At 37.2% G+C, this 23222-nt stretch overlaps 1 protein-coding gene across 17 annotated transcripts in view; it reads left to right on the top strand.

Annotated features, from left to right (window-relative positions):
* The window catches only part of dlg1a (discs large MAGUK scaffold protein 1a), a 562325-nt gene that overhangs the window by 412319 nt on the left and 126784 nt on the right, over positions 1-23222 (top strand). For all 17 annotated transcript variants that reach the window (XM_039758348.1, XM_039758430.1, XM_039758380.1 and 14 more), the window contains 5 exons: positions 1552-1676; positions 4032-4201; positions 7739-7875; positions 17621-17765; positions 21444-21570. In XM_039758348.1, coding sequence (XP_039614282.1) covers positions 1552-1676; positions 4032-4201; positions 7739-7875; positions 17621-17765; positions 21444-21570 — 704 coding nt within the window. The remainder of the gene's footprint in view (positions 1-1551; positions 1677-4031; positions 4202-7738; positions 7876-17620; positions 17766-21443; positions 21571-23222) is intronic.

The following is a 23222-nucleotide window of genomic DNA, read 5'->3' as shown; positions in this document are numbered from 1 at the left end:
GGTCCCAATGAGCACAGTGGCCTCCACCATCCGTAAGTGGAAGAAGTTCAAAACCACCAGGACTCTTCCTAGAGCTGGCCGGCCATTTAAACTGAGCAATCGAGGGAGAAGGGCCTCAGTTAGGGAGGTGACCAAGAACCCGATGGTCACTCTGTCAGAGCCCCAGAGGTCCTTTGTAGAGAGAGGAGAACCTTCCAGAAGGACAACCATCTCTGCAGCAATCCACCAATCAGGCCTGTATCCTAGAGTGGCCAGACGGAAGCCACTCCTTAGTAAAAGGCACATGGTAGCCCACCTGGAGTTTGCCGAAAGGCACCTGAAGGACTCTTAGACCTTGATAAACAAAATTATCTGGTGTGATGAGACAAAGATTGAACTCTTTGGTGTGAATGCCAGGCGTCACGTTTGGAGGAAACCAGGCACCGCTCATCACCAGGCCAATACCATCCCTACAGTGAAGCATGGTGGTGGCAGCATCATGCTGTGGGGATGTTTTTCAGCGGCAGGAACTGGGAGACTAGTCAGGATAAAGGGAATGATGACTGCAGTAATTTACAGAGACATCCTGGATGAAAACCTGCTCCAGAGCGCTCTTGACCTCAGACTGACGCGAGAGTTCATCTTTCAGCAGGACAACGACCCTAAGCACACAGCCAAGATATCAAAGGAGTGGCTTCAGGACAACTCTGTGAATGTACCTGAGTGGCCCAGCCAGAGCCCAGACATGAATCCGATTGAACATCTCTGGAGAGATCTTAAAATGGCTGTGCACTAACCCGATGGAGCTTGAGAGGTGCTGCAAAGAGGAATGGGCGAAACTGGCTAAGGATAGGTGTGCCAAGCTTGTGGCATCATATTCAAAAAGACTTGAGGCTGTAATTGCTGCCAAAGGTTTATCGACAAAGTATTGAGCAAAGGCTGTGAATACTTATGTACATGTGATTTCTCAGTTTTTTTATTTTTAATAAATTTGCAAAAACCTCATATTATATGTGCTTGTGTATATAAATAATGGCAGAGTGCATGAGGTCATATAATATGGTGCCAAATTGTTTTGACAATTTTGGCAGGTTTCATATACTATTTCATGAATAGAGTAACTTAAGAGTACAATAGAGAGTGTGTTTTATTGTGTATTAGTCTTGGGAAGTTCTAGAGTTCATCAGTTTACTGTAAGACAAGTAGTGTACCAATTTAAAACACTTCAAAAAAAATGATAGTATAATGGTGTGAAGGCTGCATTTCTGTCCGTCAGGTCCTGGAAACATGAAAGCCTTTGAGGGTCCATGACTTCTCTTTCTTTGCCTGTTAATCTGTTATTTGTTTAGTTGAAAGTTTACTTTTTTCCAAGCCAAAATAAAAAAAATGCAAATTAATATTCTTACTGAGGAAGACATGCATTTCTGCAAATCCTGTTTTATTTTCATTTACAAGCAAGGTCGTCTACTGTATAATTTTGTATTTATATACAAAATTAATGTCTTGATAATTTCCTGAGACATTTTTTGTACTGTTTATTGGTTTGTGAATTACTTGTCTTTGTTTTTATAGGGAAACTCAGGACTTGGTTTTAGTATCGCAGGTGGCACAGATAATCCCCACATTGGAGATGACCCAAGTATCTTCATTACTAAAATTATTGCAGGGGGTGCAGCTGCACAGGATGGGAGACTGCGGTATGTCAGTTTTGAATGATCTATTGCTGGCTATGTTTTGCTTCAACTAAATCTTCCTTGAAAGATTGCAGTCAATGAAAGCTTTAATTCAGAGGCAAGTGTTAGATAGAAATGCAGGAAAGAACAGACCAGCTGCATCACATCATTAGGGAATGCAGTTACACTGCTGAATGCATTTAATTATTTTTCCTGCTTTGCGATTGGTACCAGTGGCACTTTGTTAGTGTGTTCCTTGCTCATTCAGTCAAGTGTTCAAATTTGATTTTTGTGTACTGCAATATTTACATGAACTCTACAGTATTTACTGTAAATTTTTACAATTTGAATACAGATAAGAAGAATAACTTGATCATAATTTCCTGAACAATCTTCTGGTGTTTTACTATTCTGTTTAAACATTTTAATATGCTGTGCCCTATAATAAGAGAGAGAATAAGAATGAAAAAGTCCCTTAAGAAACCTTATATTTTGCTTATATCTGTCAATATATTGTACATTCGTACAGAGTTTGTGTTTCTCAAATACAGTGGGTGTACAAAAAAGTCACCCCCTTTGAAAATATTCACATATATTGCTTTATTGCCTAAAGTGAAGAGACAAACAAAATATTCTTTCAACCTTATTTACTCAAAGCAACCTATAGCCTCTATGTCAAAAATATAATAGCAACATTTTGTAAAAATAATAATAAACTCATAAAGTTTGAATTGATAAAGGATCATCTCCTCGAAGCCCACCCAATCTGCCAGTACTTTGTGGAACCCCCTTTTGCTTTAATTGTAGCCTTGAGTCTGTTGGGATACTTCTGTACCACCTTGGCACATCTAGACTCAGCAATTTTTGCTCACTTATCTTTACAGAACTGTTCAAGCGCAGTCACTTTGGATGGGGACTTTGGGTGGACTATAAACTTTAAATCATTCCACGGACTTGGCCACGCATTCACTTTTTCAGTCACCATATGGTCAATTTTGCTGGGTGCTTCAGGTCATTGTCATGTTGAAAGGTGAACTTTCTTCCCATTTTCAACTTTCTGGCAGAGACCACTTCTACCCTGACCAGAGCTTCAGTTGGTGTTCCAGAGAAACACCCCCACAACAGGATGCTACCACCTCAGTGCTTCTCTGTAGGTATGGCTTGTTTTGGATAGTGAGCTATATTGGCTTTCTGCCAGGTGTACTATTTGGTTTTGAGTCCAGATAGTTCAATTTTTGTCTCATCTGACCATAACACAGTTTTCCATTTGGCCTTAGAATCTTCAAGGTACTTTTTTGCAAAGCTTAAACAAGACTTAATGTGGAGGAGTGATTTGAGGACTGGCTTTTTTCTTCCAACCCTGCCATATAAGTCACATTTGTCACATGCACAAGATGACCACTCTTTGCCATAAAGTCCTGTAACTCCTTCAAAGTTTCCATTTTGCATCTTGGTAGCTTCTCTGACCAGTTTCCTCATTGCTCTTCATCCAAATTTGGATGGCCTCCAAACACTTTTCACTTCTTAATTATGGACGTTACTGTGCTCCTAGGGATTGATAAAGCTTTAGAATTTTTTTGTATCCATCTCCTGGGTTGCGCCTTTCCACAACTTTGTCCCCGAGTTCTTTTGAAAATGACTTGCCACCCATACTTAATTGTTTGCTTTCATTTCTAATACCAAGCACTGGAATGCTCCAGGAAAAGCTGTTTTTATGCCAAACTAACCAAAATGATTACAATTGAGCACAGGTGGAAGACAGTTATCTTGGTGTGCAATGGAGAAGGTGATTACTTACGCCTGATTGAATTTACAAATATTGATTGGGAGAAGGGTGATCCTTTACAATCATAGTGATTGTTATTTATTATGTATTATTTTTACAATCAGTTACTATTATATCTTTGCCTTGAATGTTATAGATTGCGTAAATAAAGCTGAAAAAACATGGTGTGTACCTTTGTTTTAGGTTGTAAAGCAGCAACATGTGAATATTTTCAAAGCGAGGTTCTTTTCTATACCCACTGTACTTCATTTTCTGTGGCATTGCAAGTACACCTTTTAATTTGCTAAGTATAACTGAGCCTGTGAATGTGTCAGTTTTCTATCAGCTTGCAACCCTCCCTGGTTTCTGATATTTCTGCCTTTTTATTCTCTAGACCTTCTAAACATTTTCTAAACATACCTTTTTCCATTAATGTTAATATAATAACGACTATTTACATGTATAGGTACAGAATTAGCTACATTAGTAGTCTTGCTACATAATTAACTTACATACTATGTACTCAGTTCATCTTGTAAATAATTAACTTAATTAAAATTCTACTTCTTTAGCATCTTTAAGAGTTTCTTTCATATCAATTTGTTTCAACATAGGGTGAACGATTGCATATTAAGAGTAAATGATGTTGATGTCCGGGACGTAACACACAGCAAAGCAGTTGAAGCACTTAAAGAGGCAGGTTCAATAGTAAGATTGTACGTCAGAAGAAGAAAACCTATAACGGAAAAAATCATGGACATAAAACTTGTCAAAGGACCAAAGGGTAAGACTTGAAAAGTTTCTTTTTTTAATCCATATTTCGTAAGATCAGCTTTTTAATTTATATTGTTATCAATTGTGGGACATTAGTCAATATTGATATTAATGGTGGTTTAGGAAAAGATCTGTCCAATTTTATGAACACGAATCATAAGTCGCAAGTCTACATTAAACACTATCACTTTCTCTGTTGTGGTTCAATGTGGCAGTAGACTTTTTCCACAAATAACCCAGACACACTTGCTGCAGTAAAAACAAAAAAAACCAATTTATTTAAAATGTAAGGATAATAAAAGGTGGATATATACAAGTGATTTAGCTTGCTTGCCTCCTGTTTGCTTTTAAACTTCCAGTCTTTGAAAGCGACTCTCAGTGTGCCTGGCACTACCCAATTTGTGACACATGCCTCCTGTGCCTTAACTTCTACTCATAAGCCTTATGCTTGCACACTTCTTTCGATTGTGTTATCAAAATCAGACTGACAAATTAGATTGTTTGCAGAGACGACACACACACAGAAATGAGTGTTTTATTATATAACAGACGTGTGTGTGTATATGTATTATATTCATACACACATATGTAAGAATATATAGACAAAGGACAATCACTAACAACGCAATACATAAAACGGCAATAGTTTAGCTGAATGTTTTCTCTGCTATAGGAAAAGGCTAATAACTTGTGAATTCCTTTTTTTGGCTTATATCTTTTTCTCTTATATAGAAAAAGACACAAAATGTGTGAATTCTTATCTTTCAGTTCATTTGGTTAAGATGGTTAATTGTTCAGTTAGTTATTAAGTTTCTAGTACCTGCACCATGACATTGATTTACTCACAGCTAGTCTACAATAGCTTACACCCCCTTGCAGAGTTTCTGTGTGTGCATGTGAGATGCTGCCATGAACCTTCCTATTGGATTTAGGATAAAGCCAGTTGATGTAATAATAACTTCAGAGTAGGATGTCTTCAGATGTTATAGGTTTCCTCCTAAGTACTGAGTTATAATCAATAGTTTTCATAATCAAGTGAGGTTTGGCATAGGTGACATTTTGTTTTTTTCCTAATCCGCTTTCTCCAGCACACATAAAGGAAATTTATGTGCACTTTCATTTTGCATGAACTTATCTACTTCTCCGCCTTGGTCACATCTACAGGCTGCAGGCAGTAATTTAGTGTTTTCTTCAAGGTTTTTACAATCAGTGTCCTCGGTTGCTAGCAAAGTTACGTTTGCTGGGCAGCCAGAGATCAGTCAGCTCTTGCCTTAAGCAAGATGACGCATGCCTTTTACGTATGGTCTCTATCTGTTCGTGCTCTTGCTATTAATTAGAAAGCTTTGGATTAATGGCACCCTCGTCCAACTCCTATACAAACAACTCTTGCAAGTTGGAGTTAAAAGTTATTGTTCCAACCTTTGTTTTGGCCACACTCTGTAGGTTATGAGGTCTGGCTTTGATGGCAGGAGTTATGGCAGAGGCTGTCGTTTTTGGTTGAGTATTGGAGTTTTGTTCATTAAGGTTGCCAACCATTGAGTTATGTTCCTTTGTCCCTGAGTAAGTATTTAGCTGTTTCCTCACAGAGGGCTATTGATGATTTTATCAGATAAAGCACAGAGGCTACATTCCAAAGAGAAGCCCAGTAAATAAGAAGCTGAAATTAAGAGCGTCTTGCAGCAGTTTTTTCAAGCCAGGACTTGTGTTCCAGGCATAGCAAGGTGCATAATGTCAATTTTTCCTACAGTGGAAATAAGATCTACATTCTAAAAGTAAATCACTGTTGGAAGAGAAGAAACAGATTTCGTTAAGGGCAATATTTAATTGATTTATGTTTACTGAAATCCATAGTATGATCCTATTGTACTGGTTTGAATTTAGCCTCTCTGATGTTTTATCAATAAAGAACAGTAGTTCCACACAAAGTAATCATATACCTCCTTCATATATTTGTTTTCCTAAGTAATTTGTGTATCTAATTGTGTAAATTGATGCTGCTACATTTATATCTTACTACAATTGCATGTGACATAAAGAACATTAGGTACTTGTTTAGATTAAGAAATATGTTGTAAAATAAATGAATATTTTTTTTCAATAAGGGTAATTACTTCCTCAGAGGATTATCTTTCAAGTAGTTATAGATTTTTTTTGAAGAATATAAAAAATACAGTAATTAAGCCACATGCAACTGAGATGAAATTGCTGATAAATTGTATTTGGATATTTAGTCCTAAATTCTAATGTAACTGAAGTCTTAAATATCTGATGTATTTTTCAGTCATACACACAAGTTTGAAAATCAGAATGAATAGTGACAGTGATGCATTGTAAGCACACATGTGCTTGAAATGATTACAATACTGTGAACAAAGAGCATCCCAGTAAGAAGTACATTTGATTAGATAATTGGTTCTGAGGCTAAGGATCTATGCTAGTATCTGGTAGGTTGCCAGTTCAAATCTGCCATCCATTCAGGGATTAATCCAGTGTAATAAATACAGATACAAAATGCCAATAATTAACACTAGAATTACCAGAGCCTACGAAAAAACTTGTAGATCCGTCCCACCTTAAATCGCTTCTTAAAATCGTTCACAGCTCTCCACCAGTGTCTTTTGTCATCTAAATGTGCTGATAAAATCAGACTGCAAGCAACTGGCTATTCCGCCCCCCACCGACTTAGAACGTGCACAAACTTCTGCCAGCTCATGCCTTGATTGATTTTCTGGGAGTGAAGTGGAGTTTTAGAGTGGAAATAATAGATCTTTATTTGGAACACGCGCATTTCATGTGTGTTCCGTATCTACAGTAATCTATGTAAACACATTTTTAAAACAGAAACATTTTTCATATTCTAGTAGTAAATGACAAAATGTAGACAAAAACTATATAATGTATGAAGCCTGAAGTCCAAATATCAAAAACACTTTCACAAAAGTACAAATATAACAGAACAAATACGCTTTTATTCTAAAGTGTAACTGCAGAAAAAAAAGCCACCTTAGCAGGCCATACTGAAGCATATGCAGTACAAGTGGCACGGTGGCGTAATGGTATCGGCTGCTGACTGGGAATCAAAAGGTCGCGAGTTCAAACTGTTTTGAGAAGTAAACTGATCTTATTCTTACTATGTTAGAATAAAAACATACATTTGATTTCAGTCTGTAACAGCACGTTCTAAGTCGGATCTACGAGTTTTTTCGTAGGCTCTGGTAATTCTAGTGTTAAAACAGATACCTATTGTTTCCATCCACATTCTGCCACTATAACTATTTTGTTCCCAAAGTGATGTCAAAAATCATTGAACCCTATAATTTTGTATGTCAGGATTGAAAATTTCAGAAGTCTTTGTGGCAATGTTCAGTTATTTTCAATGAGGTAACACTGGATATTTTTGGAAACCATTTCAGAATATCGAGTCATTAGTAGCAATGCTGGTCTTTTATAGTGGGGTGTAGTTCTCCAAACGGAAACACAACAAGCCTAATTGGCATAATGTTTCCTGCAAATTTAATTTCTAAATCAGTTCTGTATTTTCATGCAGGTCTTGGTTTCAGTATAGCAGGAGGGGTTGGAAATCAACATATACCTGGAGACAACAGCATTTATGTTACCAAAATAATTGAAGGAGGAGCTGCACATAAAGATGGCAAACTGCAAATAGGAGACAAGTTGCTTGCGGTAGGACATTCTTTTTCTGAGGCAATTCTTTTGAGTTAACACATCAAGCAGCTGTTGCATTGATTACCCCCATTATTTTATAGAGATACAGTTGCCATTAAAAAATAAAGAATACATTGTCAAGAACGGTAACTATTTTTAACATCATCTAAACTTTGTTATTATTTGCACTTTGTTGGTTTATTAGAACATTATGGGAACATCTTTCCTACATTATAAAAGTTAACGTTCTGATTCTTTTCCCTCACATAAAGAAAAAATAAATAAATAAATAAGCTCCTTTTTGGCTAGCGACACCTACTGACTACTAACATCTTTCTAGATACCTGTATTTAAAGTGTGAATACCATCAGTGAAAGTTAAGTATGTGTTTTTTATACATCTGCTCTATTATTAAAGTGCTTTAAGATAATACCTAAATAATATGTATAAGTACCATGTTTTCCCAAGTATCCCTTGCACTCCTGTCTAACCTGCACATTTTGTCTCTTTTAGTTAAAAAAAAAAATAGTTGTATAATCCACACCCTTGTATAACCCACACATTTAGAAAGCATTGAAAAGTATAGGAATAACCAGAACACCTGAACAAATTAAACCAAAATCAACAATGTCATGCATGTGTAAAATATTGCACCACTTGTAACTATCGTGCTGCTCATCATAAAAGTTACTCATTACTAAACAACAGGCTTTCCTTATTCAAATAACATTTTGTAATAAACAAAATTTTCCATCTATAGTATCTCACAAAAGTGAGTACATCCTTCACATTTTTGTAAATATTTTATTATATCTCTTCATGGGACAACACTGAAGATATGACACTTTGATACTATGTAAAAGTAGTCGGTGTACAGCTTGTATAACAGTGTAAATTTGCTGTCCTCTCAAAATAACTCAACACACAGCCATTAATGTCTAAACTGCTAGCAACAAAGTGAGTACACCCCTAAGTGAAAAATGACTAAATTGTGCCCAATTAGCCATTTTCCCTCCCCGGTGTCATGTGACTCATTAGTGTTACAAGGTCTCAGGTGTGAATAGGGAGCAGGTGTGTTATCGCTCTCACACTATCTCAAACTGGTCACTGGAAGTTCAATATGGCTCTTCATGGCAAAAAACTCTCTGAGGATCTAAAAAAAGGAATTGTTGCTCTACTGTACATAAAGATGGCCTAGGCTATAAGAAAATTGCCAACACCCTGAAACTGAGCTGCAGCACGGTGGCCAAGACCATACAGCGGTTTAACAGGACAGGTTCCACTCAGAACAGGCCTCGCCATGGTTGACCAAAGAAGTTGAGTGCACGTGCTCAGCGTCATATCCAGAGGTTGTCTTTTGAAAATAGACATATGAGTGCTGCCAGCATTGCTGCAAAGGTTGAAGGGGTGTGGGTTCAGCCTGTCAGTGCTTAGACCATATGCCGCACACTGCATCAAATTGGTCTGCATGGCTGTTGTCCCAGAAGGAATCCTCTTCTAAAGATGATGCACAAGAAAGCCCGCAAACAGTTTGCTGAAGACAAGCAGACTAAGGACATTGATTATTGGAACCATGTCCTATGGTCTGATAAGACCAAGATAAACTTATTTGGTTCATATGGTGTCAACTGTGTGTGGCGGCAACCAGGTGAGGAGTACAAAGACAAGTGTGTCTTGCCTACAGTCAAGCATGGTGGTGGGAGTGTCATGGTTTGGGGCTGCATGAGTGCTGCCGGCACTGGGGAGCTACAGTTCATTGAGGGAACCATGAATGCCAACATGTGCTGTGACATACTGAAGCAGAGCATGAGCCCCTCCCTTCGGAAGCTGGGCCGCAGGGCAGTATTCCAACATAACGACCCCAAACACACTTCCAAGATGACCACTGCCTTGACTGCTTTACATTGTATCAAAGTGTCATATCTTCAGTGTTGTCCCTTGAAATGATATAATAACATATTTACAAAAATGTGAGGGGTGTACTCACTTTTGTGAGATACTGTAATTGAGGCAAATATTCATTGTTTAGCAACTAAATTCTGTTCCAGCAATCAGCCAATGCGTGACCATGATTGTGCTTATGACTTTACTTTAGCCTACTCAATTACTTCTATTCTTCGTGAAGCAAACATTTTTAACATTTATACATTTTGCTTTATTACATCTTAAATCTTTGAATGTCGTTGTTTTAAAACTTATGAACATTTCTTTAAGATTGGTTTTAATTGTACTGTGTGCATTTTTATAGCTGCTTTTCATTCCTAATTATCTTTTCTTTAACTGCCTTTCTGATCCTTTATTACCTTTTAAGTATTTGCATATCATTGCTGTATGACTACTATGTACTAGATTTAAAACTTATAACAACAACCAGGAATGGTGCGAGAAACAGAGGAATGGAACCAGCTTCCTTAAGCTGATTGTTGGTGAGTGGCCATTGAAAGGACAGCTGGCATCTTCATCAACCACTTCCTCCTTGCCTCTGAGGTGTTCTATGACGCGGTGTGCTCCTAATTGCCTTAGGCCTCCTCATACACACCACCCAACTCTGCCCCTCTCCATTCACCTGGGTTCAGAGTCAGCCTGCATGCCTTACTATCCTCCAGCTCTGTGAGCTGACCCAAGACCAGGGTCCTCATCCAGTAACCATATATGAAAACCGATGGGCTTTAGCAGCCGGGAGGCTGAATCAAAGTTCTTTTAAGGTGTTGTATCTGCAAAACCCCTTGTACCTGCTGCTCATGTATTTGCTTCATAGTTGGATTCTTCAGGTATTCCCATACCATTAGAGAGTCTGCAGCCACCAGAGGAGCATGTCCCTGCCAGGTCTGGAGCCAGGGATGCTCTGTTATGAATGCTTCTTAAGCTTTGGTCTAATATTTTAATCATGATGTACTTTTATTTTTTTTATATATATATAGTAGCCTACAGTGCTTGTATCATTAGAGCTTGCATGTACCACAGCTGCAGTTTGTTTTTTATTGGCTTAAAATGATATTTTTCTTTCCATCAACAAGATGGAGTAGAGTAGAGAGCTATGAGTCAAATTAGATACATTCTTGCTTATAGTTATATGACTTGGGGTAGTCTACAAAGCATGGTCAATAAGTAACTCTTACCATTGAAGGGTTAACACACTCACACACCCCAACCAGGGCCAGTTCTACAAAACCACTTCATTTTAACCTTCATGTATTTGGGCTGTGTCATTAATTAAAAAAACAAGGACATGGAAGTACAAATGAAAGCCACAGCAAAACTGGAAGAATGTTGAAACTCCCTCCAGAAGGACGCAGCAGGTTGTGGAGTTAAAGTCATGTCCCTGAAGCTGTGGGATCAACATTAAAAACTTACAAGTACAGTTCATGTGGCGACCATGTCATCTAAGGGAGTATAGCTGCTAAGAGCTACGACAAGTCACCATCTCAGAGCAGATGCAGTATGTTTCTGCTGGTTAAGGGATCAATGCACATGCACATACATAATGTTTTTAAAAAATCAGTGTTTACATGGGCAAGTAATCTTTGGCAAAAAGTGGTTAAACTTCATTATTGGTCGCCATGACCAGAAAATAACCATGACGCTAGTGATGATTTTATTGCCATATAGATACATTTAGTCAAACTGACACTTTATTTATAGTTCTCTGTTACCGGATTATGCACAGCACACTCTTCCTGCTTGGTGTGCAATTGAGCCCTGTAATGGAACCCGGTATATGTGCCCCATTACCTTACACCCAATGATGCTGAAATACAAACCGGATTCCAAAAAAGTTAGGACACTAAACAAATTGTGAATAAAAACTGAATGCAATGATGTGGAGATGGCAAATGTCAATATTTTATTTGTAATAGAACGTAGATGACAGATCAAACGTTTAATCCGAGTAGATGTATCATTTTAAAGGAAAAATATGTTGATTCAAAATTTCACGATGTCAACAAATCCCAAAAAAGTTGGGACAAGTAGCAATAAGAGGCTGGAAAAAGTAAATTTGAGCATAACGAAGAGCTGGAAGACCAATAAACACTAATTAGGTCAATTGGCAACATGATTGGGTATAAAAAGAGCTTCTCAGAGTGTCAGTGTCTCTCAGAAGCCAAGATGGGTAGAGGAAAATGATACATTTTCTCAGTTTAAACTTTTGTTCCGTGATTTATGTTCTATTCTGAATAAAATATTAGAAGTTGGCACCTCCACATCATTGCATTCAGTTTTTATTCACGATTTGTATAGTGTCACAACTTTTTTGGAATCTGGTTTGTAGTAATAACACAGGTATTTATACTTCAGTAAGATAAGTATTGCATTAGAATAGTCAGTACTTTAAAAAGTAATCAGACTGCTTAACACGTGTTACTTTTCATGTGCTACCCTACTGCTCTTGAGACTATGTTTGCAAAGTTTAACAGTATACATGTTGGTAAGAACACATAGATGCTTCCAAAGAGGCTTCCTTATGAGGAGACACAACGGTGACTACTTGCACTAACTGTGAATGCAAGAATTTAAACTGTGGTCACTTAATCATCAATATTCTTTACTAAAGTATTCATTTCAGTTCTGCTTAGTTCAGTTCTTATTTTACACTGCAAACATTCAAATGAGCTTAATATCACATGGATGTGTTGAAGGAAGTGAGGAGAGATTTAACTTTGTTAATTAATTACCGGTCTTGCATTTAGTAATGCCAGTTTCTTACTTTGTTCACCTTACCTTTGTTGTTGGAGGCAGATCTCCAGCCATTAGACTTAAGTCAAGATAACAGAAAAGCACTCATTTTAAGAAACAGAATAATACTGTTTATTATTAAACTTCAGGATTATATAAATATAATAAACTGCAGAGAGAGAGAGAGAGACAGAGAGAGAGAGAGAGAGAGTATTTGTGTGTGTAGTGGCCAAAGGTTTTGGTAGTAACACAATTTTTTTGCAAAATTTGCGGTTTCAGTTTTTGTGGTTGCAATTCACATTGTTTTTATATTATTGTGCAGAGTTATCAGATGCATTTTTGTTACCACAAAAGCCCATTTTCACGTATTTTGGCCCTGGCACAGAATGATCAGCTGAAAGTGTCCAGTAAGTGCCATGACTGTCTCCTCCTGAGGAGTCAGATACAGAATTGTGTTGCCACCAGTGCAGCGCTTGCTCAGTTCTGGCAGCAGATCAGTAAGAGTACATCAGCACGCACAGTTTGGCGAAGACTTTTGGATAACAGCCGTGTGTCAAGAGCAGCAAAGAAGCCACTTCTTTCCAAGAAAAATATCAAGGACAGACTGAAAATCTGTAGGAGGTACAAGTATTGTCCAGAGAAGAAAAAGTTAAACGATACCATGAGTCCTGTGTCGTGCCAACGATGAAGCATTGTGATACAATCCATGTATGTGGTTGCTTCTCATCCAAGGGAGAGAGCACACTCACAATTCTGCCTAAGAACGCTGCCATAAATAAAGAATGGTATCAAAATGCCCTACAAGAGCAACTTCTTCCAATAAGCCAGGCACAATTTGTGTTTTTTCCAGCTTGATGGAGCACAATGTCACAAGGCAAAAGTGATAATGAAGTGGCTCCGTGATCATAATAAAGTTTGGACCCTTGGCCAGGAAACTTCCCAGATCTTAATCCCATTAAGAACCTGTGGGCAATTCTCAAAAAGTGGATGGAGAAGCAGTATCCCAAAAATTGTGATTAAACACTGAGCTCTAAAAAGCCAAAAATGGATCACTGTCAGTCAGGATTTTCCCAGAAGCTGATATGCAGCATGCCAGAGCAAATTGCAGACATTATAAAGGAGAAGGGTGAACACTGTAAATTTTGATTCAATGTTTTACATAAACACAACATTAGGGTCACTGCCAAAACTTTTGGCCACTACTGTATGATTTTATGAATGTATGTATGTCTTAGACAGGATAGGATGGGATTGGGTTTTTGCGGAGCTTGATGTATGTTAAATCTTCCCTTAACAGGCTTGTTGTGCCACTAAACCCTAGCAGAATGAGCAATGCCTGTTTTGTCCTACAGTGTGTTTGACTTCTTTCATTGGGGGAAAAGCATTTCATTTCCTAGGAAAAAAAATCATTGACAGTTATCAATGGTTGTATCTGTACACTGACATAATTTCTATAATTATTATTATTATTTTTTTTACCAAACACAGATCTGTGAGGTTAAAGCCATTAGCAAATAACTGGAAAAATACTTGTATAGTATGCATTACTATGTATGGTACAAAAAGAACACATTTCAAATAAGCAAGTGCACAAATAAAAGTAAGCTGTGCTGAGGGCACAACCTGATGTGCTTTAGTTTTATAATAGTGAACATATAAGGTGGGTTTTATTTAACTGTATGATGTTGCGTATTAACTCGCCAGTAGCCATCTTATGAATGCAATCTTAATTTGGGTTATCTCAAATCACACGTTTATTGACTTAACTCCTATAACCATTTGTTAATACTGTTCATGTTAAGAATGTTTGATTATCATTTACTACATGCAGTATGTGAAATTTTCTGTTCTTTATTATCCACATCGCACCCAAAAAAGTAATCGTATTGAGAGGTTGTCCCAGTTGCACGCATCACTTTTGTGGAGTCATATTAGAGGGATTGATTGTAGGTTTCATTGGGCACCTATACTCTGTTTCTCACCACCTCTGTACAAGTTTTGATCTGCCTGATCACAAGTGAATTTACACTTCTTTTTAAATTGCTGTATGATTGTGCACACTAGGGGGCATACCTCATATCTGATTGACTGGTAAATATGCACATTTTTAATGCGAAATGTGTCACATACGTTCCAATATGCATATTTAATTTTAACTTTTTATTATTTTTAATGCACCATGTTAAACCTTGACACATGCTGTGAATGAAATTACCCAATTGCCGGGAGCAGACGTTTACCACGACTACCACAGTATTTACCCTATGTTTCCCATAATGTTCAGTATTTTGTGTAGTTAGTTGAATAATGCTACTTTGTTCCAGAAATATTTTTTACTGATTTGTGGGGTGCTTAGAAATTGCATGTGCATATATTTAAATTTAGCTTCAATGAATTTTGATTTTTTTTTTTGTTATTTTCAGTGTGTTTTGTTATTTTATTTTGAAATTGATTTTTATTGCATTGGGTCTGTATTTCTCAAGAGTATGGACATGATAACAAATTTGCCATTTCTACTGTGAAATATACTAGCAAAATACTCGCGCTTCGCAGTGGCGAAGTACTGCCTTAAAATTTTTATTAAGAAGAAAATTAAACCCTTTTAAACTGAGGGATAATATACCAATAATTATTTGTTATGGATCTCTTTGTATACCACATTGTGAGTTCGGCCCTCCGATTGTAATATGACCAAGCTGTGCGCTGAGCTTACTCTTGAGCATGCAACGTACAGTTGGCCATGTGAAAAGTAATCTTGTTTCAAATCTCACAGCTTGTATTGCTGCTGTCATAATCGGTTTGAGTTTCATGGTTCGTTTCAATTAAGTCAGTATTTGTAGGATTTGTGTTGAAGAGACATTCGGCATCTGTCAAACGTAAGTATACAACCGTTTTCATCGATAACTTCACATCCAGCTTTTGAGAGTTTAAACATTCATAAACATCAAAGTGTCCACTACTGAAATCGTCACCTGTCAATCTAAGATGTTTAAGAGGCATTGGTGGTTGTCGAAAGGTGTAAAATATTTGGCCATTTCGGTACACTTGAAAGCAACAACCGAACAATTCAGCGGCAGCCATCAACTCACATGCAGATGCATAGGTGAAGGGCTTAAGCATTTCACTCTTATAGTGCTCCTGCGTAGTATAATTATCTCCTGTACCATCATCAGTCCACACCTTGAACCTGTCCCAGTCATTCAGTACATAAGACACAATGTTCCTCCGGATATCAAGAGTGAGCCTGATATGGCCGTGCAATATGTAACAAAGAGAATGGAAAAGGTAGGTCCCATCTCCGGGCATGGAAACCACTTGGTAAGTGACAGTTCTTTGATCGATGGTGATCACTTTGATAGACATGTTAAATGGGTTGCGGTTGGAATGATAAAGGAAATGGGTACCTGAACAATGTAAAGTAAGTCTAAAATACCTACACAATAACTGTAATTGTATAAATGAACAATAAAACAGAGGAGAAGCTGTGGATTAAATAAAAAAGCTGTAGTTATCAGCAGGGAGACGTGAATCCCGTGGCGAAGCAAGGAAGGGAATGTAGAGACTGGAGCGATGGACGGCCTTATATAGGTAGACAGCCAACAATGTGGGAGGCGTTGGGATGGGGGACCCAACGCCGCCTCAGACGGTGACCGAGCTGCAGGCTATGGACGTATATATGTACGTAAGTAAGATTTAGTTAGCGTTGGGAACCTGCATACCATATTTCTTGAAGATGGGCCCATAAGTAACAAAGACCATTGAAAAGTTCAATATGGCGGCCGACAGTGGCATCATACCACCGAAATAAGTACGTACATCGGTTTCGGTTAGCGCAGGGAAGCCATCTACCAAATTTCGTGAAGATGGGGCCATAAATAAGAAAGTTCAACATGGCGGACGTTGTCGACCGTTACCGACCGTTATGACCGTTACGTGTAGAAGTTTGAAATTAAACCTGCTTAACTTTTGTAAGTAAGCTGTAAGGAATAAGCCTGCCAAATTTCAGCCTTCTACCTACACGGGAATTTGGAGAATTAGTGATTGAGTGAGTGAGGGCTTTGCCTTTTATTAGTATAGATACAGGGCAAGACACAAAGAAATTCCACATTTCAAACATTTATTCTACAAAAATGCTACAAGATAAAATAAAATAAATTTCATTACAAAACAAGAAAGGGTATCCAAAATAGAGTTTTTTCACTGTGTTTCAAAAATGATGTCTTTACGGTGGTGGCCTTCATTCGTGATACACTCTTCGATACGATTTCTGGACGCTTGTATGACTCTTTCGGCCATTTCAAGGGGAAGAGTGGCGATTTCTTGGCGAATAGCATCCTTGAGGCTTTCAAGGTTTTGAGGTTGGTGTGTGTATACCTTCCACTTTAGATAGCCCCATAAGAAGAAATTTCATGGAGCAAGATCAGGCAATCGTGAAGGCCACCTGACATCATCGCGCAGTGAGATCAGCTTTCCCGGAAATATTGCATGGATCTCCATACCATATGAGTTCGCACATAACTCTCTATAGATCTCCCAGTATCTCTCAGCGAGTTCCTGCACTACCATCATTTTGTATGGATGGAAATTAAGGTCCTTATACAAAATCCTCCTCAAAGACGTGTTGGAAATACCTAAGGCAGAAGCATGTTTGCACAATGAACGTCTAAGAGACTACAAAATTGATGCCGTTACAGCATGGATGTTTTCAGGCATTCATACAGTTTGAGGACAGCCTGGAGATTTTCTTTTCAATGTTGTACCCATCTATCTAAATTTAGCCACCCACTGCATTGTTTTCCGATTTGGAATGTCATTGTTATGAGGAATGCTGAAGTGTGTTCGGAAGGCACGTTACGTAGTAATGATGGATTAATTTTTTTTTTGAAGAATGCTTCAACAGTAAAAACACGATGCACACTGAGCCAAGGCATGTTGCCAACTGAAAACTATAAGGGATTGCCTTTCAAAAACCCCTAAGCCACTCGGCTGCCTCTACCTTGTACAATAACCTTGAGTAATGTGTTACTTCTTTTTGGCTCACTCTGTAATATATTAAAAAGATATTATGAGAGCTGTACTTTCCTCATAGGTAAACAACGTTAGCCTTGAAGAGGTGAGCCACGAAGAAGCTGTAGCTGCTTTGAAAAATACCCCTGATGTTGTTTACTTGAAAGTGGCAAAACCCACCAGTGTGTACATGAGTGACAGCTATACCCCTCCTGACATAAATAACTGTAAGTGCCTTTTTACCCAAATGTTTTTCATACAGGTGAATGATATTTATCATTCTTTTCTTGTTTGATACGTACAGTAGCTCTTACTGTATATGTGAATATAACATCAGAAAAGAAAAAAAAAGTGTTGCTCAGGAACTTAGAGTTGTTTTCCTGTATTTTGCTGATGTAAAACTGGAGGTGTGCAACCTTTTTCCTCATTAAACTCCAGACCTTTCAATGACAAAACCTGTTGTATTCATGTTCAAGAAAGTATAATGCTGCTAATATATGTTTGCAACAAAAGATAACATTTTTATTGTAGTCAATAATTGTAAACAACTTCCCATGCTAATATGCTGTTATTTTTTGACAGCAGGCAGGTTCAACTTAGCATGGTTAATTTTAAAAGTAAATTTTGCTGCTCTGTGAATGGAGGTGGCAATTTTTTAATTTTTTTTTTTGGGAAAGAATTCTAGCTCTTAAATTGCATAACAGATAGATTGGTTGAAGTTGACCATTTATAATATTTATGTATATGCTGTTTGGTTTGTCAAAGGCTTCCATTATCATGCTATGACTGGAGGCATCTTCCTTTCAAATTGCAAATACATTTAAACAGTTCTAGTTTATCTAATTGTTTGTTGTGTTCTTCTGTTTCATAAATTCCCATCCTTCTTAAATGTGATGTTTACTTTGCAACAGTCACATTATTTTTAACCACATCCAGGTTTCAGAACTTCCTACCTGATCCTTTGTGTCCTTGAATGCACATTTTTTTTGATAACAAAAGGATCTCTAGCTCTGCAATGATAACCTATTTTTTGAGCATTTCCTCAAGAAATGAACCCAAATCTTGTTCATATAACATCAAACTACAAGAAAATGTACAATTTTACAATTTGTTCAATAATATTAATCATCAAAATAAACCCCAACAAGACATTTCTCCTCGTTAAATACTGTTTAATAAACTGGTTTACCTACACTTTATCAAATCAAGTTTTAAGTTCACAGTAAAGTCCTTTAAATTTTTCTAGAAATTTTTCTTACACATCTTGTGAGGGAGGATACATCATCATTACTTGTTAAAGTTGGCCAAATTACAGCACATGAAAGCAGCATCAGCTGTTAAGAGTGTCTGATATTATGATTGCATGTCGTAACATGTAGCAAATAGAAAAGTGTAAGAATGAAAAACTGCTGTTGCTGGCTTTGCCTTACAGTGTCCAGACACACATCTTCTCTTATACATATTTCTCTTCTGGTTCGTCCTGCTTCCTCTTCAAAACTGGTTCCCCACACACACAGCCCACACGGCATTTCTCAATTCCTATTGGTTCGTCCTGCTTCAAACCGGTCGTCCCCTCCATACACAGCCCACACTGCATTTCTCGATTCCTATTCCTCCTCTTCCAAATCCTTCCCCACGCTGCCTGTGGCCTCCCATACACCCCCATGCTCCTTTTCTCGATTCCTATTCCTCCTTTGGACTACCGCATTCCCCGCTCTTCTCTCATGACCCCATTAGTGTCATATCACCGCCATATATCTAGCCTGACCACGTGACCTTTCACTTCACCCATTTGTGCGTATGGGAGTCTTTTCCATAGCCTGCTACAGGAAGGTACTCTCTTGACCATTGGCATTGGTTTCGCTCCTTGCTATTTTCGATATACTGTGATGGTTGTTTCCTAAGCCTTTGTTATAAAATGAACGACAGTATCTTCTCTGTCAACGGGTTTTTATCCAATGTCATCTCTATTCCGGGATCCAGCAACTGCCTGTTCCTGCCAGTGGGTTATTTCTTGGCTCAAACGGTTGATGAAAGCAATGCATTCTCACTACGACATAGGGCAGTAGATTTTGTTGCATCACATTGGGACAGATTTGGAGACGTTCTTCCTGTTGGTCTTTCCAACGCAAGTTGAGTTATCACAAGTCATGAGTACTATCAATACATGGCAACATTTATGGTGGTGAAGCTGAAATTCAAGCTATTATCCGAGATTCTCCATGCTACCATTGTCATTTACTTAAACACGACCCCAACATCCCGCCTTGCATTATGTTTGCAATGATTTGCGTTAATCTATGACAACCAGTCTTCAGCCACGGTCAGTTGTATGTGGCTTTTTCTAGGGTTAAATCTTTCGAGTGTCGTCTCCAGCAAAACAACTGGTGCTCTTCCCAGTTGCAACAGAAATAACGCCTTTTTTAAGAAAGTTCATATTTGACAGCAGTCTTTTTAAATATGAGGTCAGAACATCTGATGAGGTTGTGAGGGATCAAAATAATTGACACATGCCTTTTTTGGTTTATATAAATTACCTTTTCAAAGATGATATAGCCATTTAGTGTAGACTTGTCATAAATTTAATTATAGGATAAAACATGTTAAAAATAATTCAGTTTGGTAGTATTGATCACTTATTGTTTGTGTTTAGACATTCGCCATTGATATAGGAATTTTTAGCATAACTTTTGACATTCACTTCTGAATCACAGAAAAGTTCTTTGTATTCAATTTCTAGTTTGTTTGACATTGTTTATTGAGCAGACAGTGATCCTATATCCTTGGCTCACTCTGATGTAAGACAAAGTAAACAGGAATTATAGGTCAGTGTTTGAAGATAATTAAATTTCAGTTGCATCCATTTTTATGATTATATTGGGCTAGTTTTATATTAATGGACTATATTAAATGTATATGCTTATGGGGCTGTTTGTGTAAGGTTAAGACTTTGCTGTTATATTACCATAGACTAATAAAATAAGTAAAGTGCAGGTCCGCATTTATAAATAGCCTGCTGTAACTTGTGTACTCAAATGTATCCAGCACTTTCCTCTAGAACTGACCCAGTCCTCCCTTAACGCTTATGATTATAGCACATTTATTTGAGGAGAACTTAAATTAACAGAATATTGTTTACTGATAAATACTTTCGAGTGTATGAGTACCTTACAACTCGAGAATTCTACATGATGCAATTTTCTGCTGATACAAGACTGTTGTCAGATTTACAGAAGATTATAGTACACGGTAGCGGCAATACAATGAGACACAATTCATAATGGTCAAAGAATGAATTTTTCGCTATTAGGTACCAGATGTTTCTCAGTATGTTGCCGCCAACTAGGTTTATTATTCTAGGGATTGGGTGTGACAAAAAATAATCAACCAAAAGAGGGTTGGGCTGTCAAAATGCCAGAGAAATGTTGCTCCAGATGAGCCACTAGAAATGATGAAATATATTATTACTTCAAGAGGAACTGAATGAAGTAAATGTTTAGAGAATATAAGATTTGTGAACAACTTATCTGTAACTTTTTATTTGCATTTTATTTTATAACCATGGGTCTGCACGTCACTAGTCTTTATTAACTTGCTATGTCCTTTGTCACACTAGAAAGCTTTTTTATTTTTTTTCTATTCAGATAAGACCTTATGTCAGTTTTTATGCTTTTCCATTATTTTCTGATAAAGATGCTTTTATTTTAACTGCGGCTTTGCTAATTATTAGCACTAATTGTGAATTTAAAGTGAATTTAAGTAACTATGTGATTGCATCATAATTTACTTAGCCATTTTCATTTAAAACTGTATGTCATAAATCATGTAAAAACAGTATTTACGTAAAGGAGATATCATTAAATTCAAATTCCAGTATAAGACTGAGTAAATTTTTTGTTTTTCAGCATATTCACAACAAATGGAAAACCATATCAATTCTTCCAGTTTTTTGCCACATCCAGTCACACAAGCAACCTCAGGCAGATATTCTCCTGTTTCTAAACCAGTGGTAGGAGATGAGGAAATTACACGGTAAGGTTTATTATGTGTTTTTATTTTTCTTTATATTAATACTTTGTCTTTCCACATTTCTTTGTTCGACTAAGCTGGTATGGAGTCTTTGAGAAATACTTAATAGCATAAAGTCATCATTTATTCTTGAAAGAAATGTTTTGCAACAATTGCTATATATAAATCGTAGAATGTGCTCTATGCGTTTTTTATTGTTTTAAGGTATTTTTTAGTTTTACCACCATTTCCTTAAAATTTTGTGAAAGCTGCCACTTGACACTGAAAACAGGGCATCAGTGACTGATGGTCAGTTATGAACATTGAATTCCACAGATAATTCATTGGCGAGTGATGAGGCTTTGGTATTTGCTTTCAGTTCTACAAGGGAAAGCTAACTGATGGCTGATATTATGATTGAAATCCACAGATTCCAACAGCATTAAAGGGGTACTTAAATTTTTTTGTTTTTAAATATGCCAACAACTGTACACTTACATGTACATTATGCAAGACTTGTGTGAAAAATTAAAATTACTTTTATGATTCACTTTGCTTTCCTCGATTTCATTTTTATTTAATGGAATGTTTAATTTATTTTTAGTTAACAGGAAAAACACTGCTGTTCTAATGGCTTGCCAGACTACTCTGTGGCTGAGAAACACTGGAAAAAGTTTTCTAATTGGCAAAAATTGTTGCCAGTTCACATTAGGAAATGTAAAGCAGCCTTTTGCCAGGAAGAGAGGAAGTGCAATATTAACATGCTGAATTCGGAAGCAGGCGAACAAGAAACAGAAAGATGCAGTTTATTAATGGAAGCTCTAGTTGTCTATTTTTACAAGGTGATTGAAGCACCTTCAAACCAAAGTTATATGTAATGAGGTTTGGAGAAAAGGGTGTTGGAAATGTGTCACCAGTGGCTCATTAATGTGTGGATAGCTATACATTGGAGCACATTGAGTTACAGAAGAACACAGACACCAACATCAGAGTAGTAATTTCATGTCACCACTATACAATGCTAACATAGACCAGTAAATACTAAACGTAGTGGGACAGTTTTAAACATAATGAACAATGTACAACATCTAAGTAGCAATAATTTTATCTTTAATACAACCTAACCTAAATCGACATCAGTATACTACGGTGCACCAGCAAATTAATAGATATTTTTAAAAAGCAGTAAACAAAACATTTTTACTTAACTTGATGGGGCAAAGAGACGTTGTTGTGCCTAGAGGATTTCAGAAGAATTGTACTTGAATTGTTAATGGAAGGGAGTGTGTTGGTTATTATCAAGATTTTTTTATTACCTTCCTCCAGACAATTCTTAATGGCAGTGCCAAACCAACATGAAGAATGGCACCTAAAGCTTTATATACAAGCACTGAATATCCACAATTAGTTCAGTTTGTCTTTAACTTTTTTTGTGTAACTGTACAACAATGGTTATCAAGTGGTTTTAGGCAAAAGACCACCTTGCTAAAGTGAAAGGTAGTATTAGCTACTTACACCCAACAGTCCATTCTTAGCATAAATTCCTGAATTTCACCCAAATAATTCATATTTCCTTCAAGGTAGCATAACATCAGGAGGAGTGACTGTACTAATGCAGCAGATGCAGCTAGCGTCTATCTCTAAAGTAATTGTGTTTGTCAGGTCTGGACTTTTTA

The sequence above is a fragment of the Polypterus senegalus genome, chromosome 1 (genome assembly GCF_016835505.1).
Source record: "Polypterus senegalus isolate Bchr_013 chromosome 1, ASM1683550v1, whole genome shotgun sequence".
In the NCBI taxonomy this organism is placed as follows: domain Eukaryota; kingdom Metazoa; phylum Chordata; class Cladistia; order Polypteriformes; family Polypteridae; genus Polypterus; species Polypterus senegalus.
The sequence above is the reverse complement of the archived record's forward strand: the minus strand, read 5'-3'. Positions and strand labels throughout refer to the sequence as shown.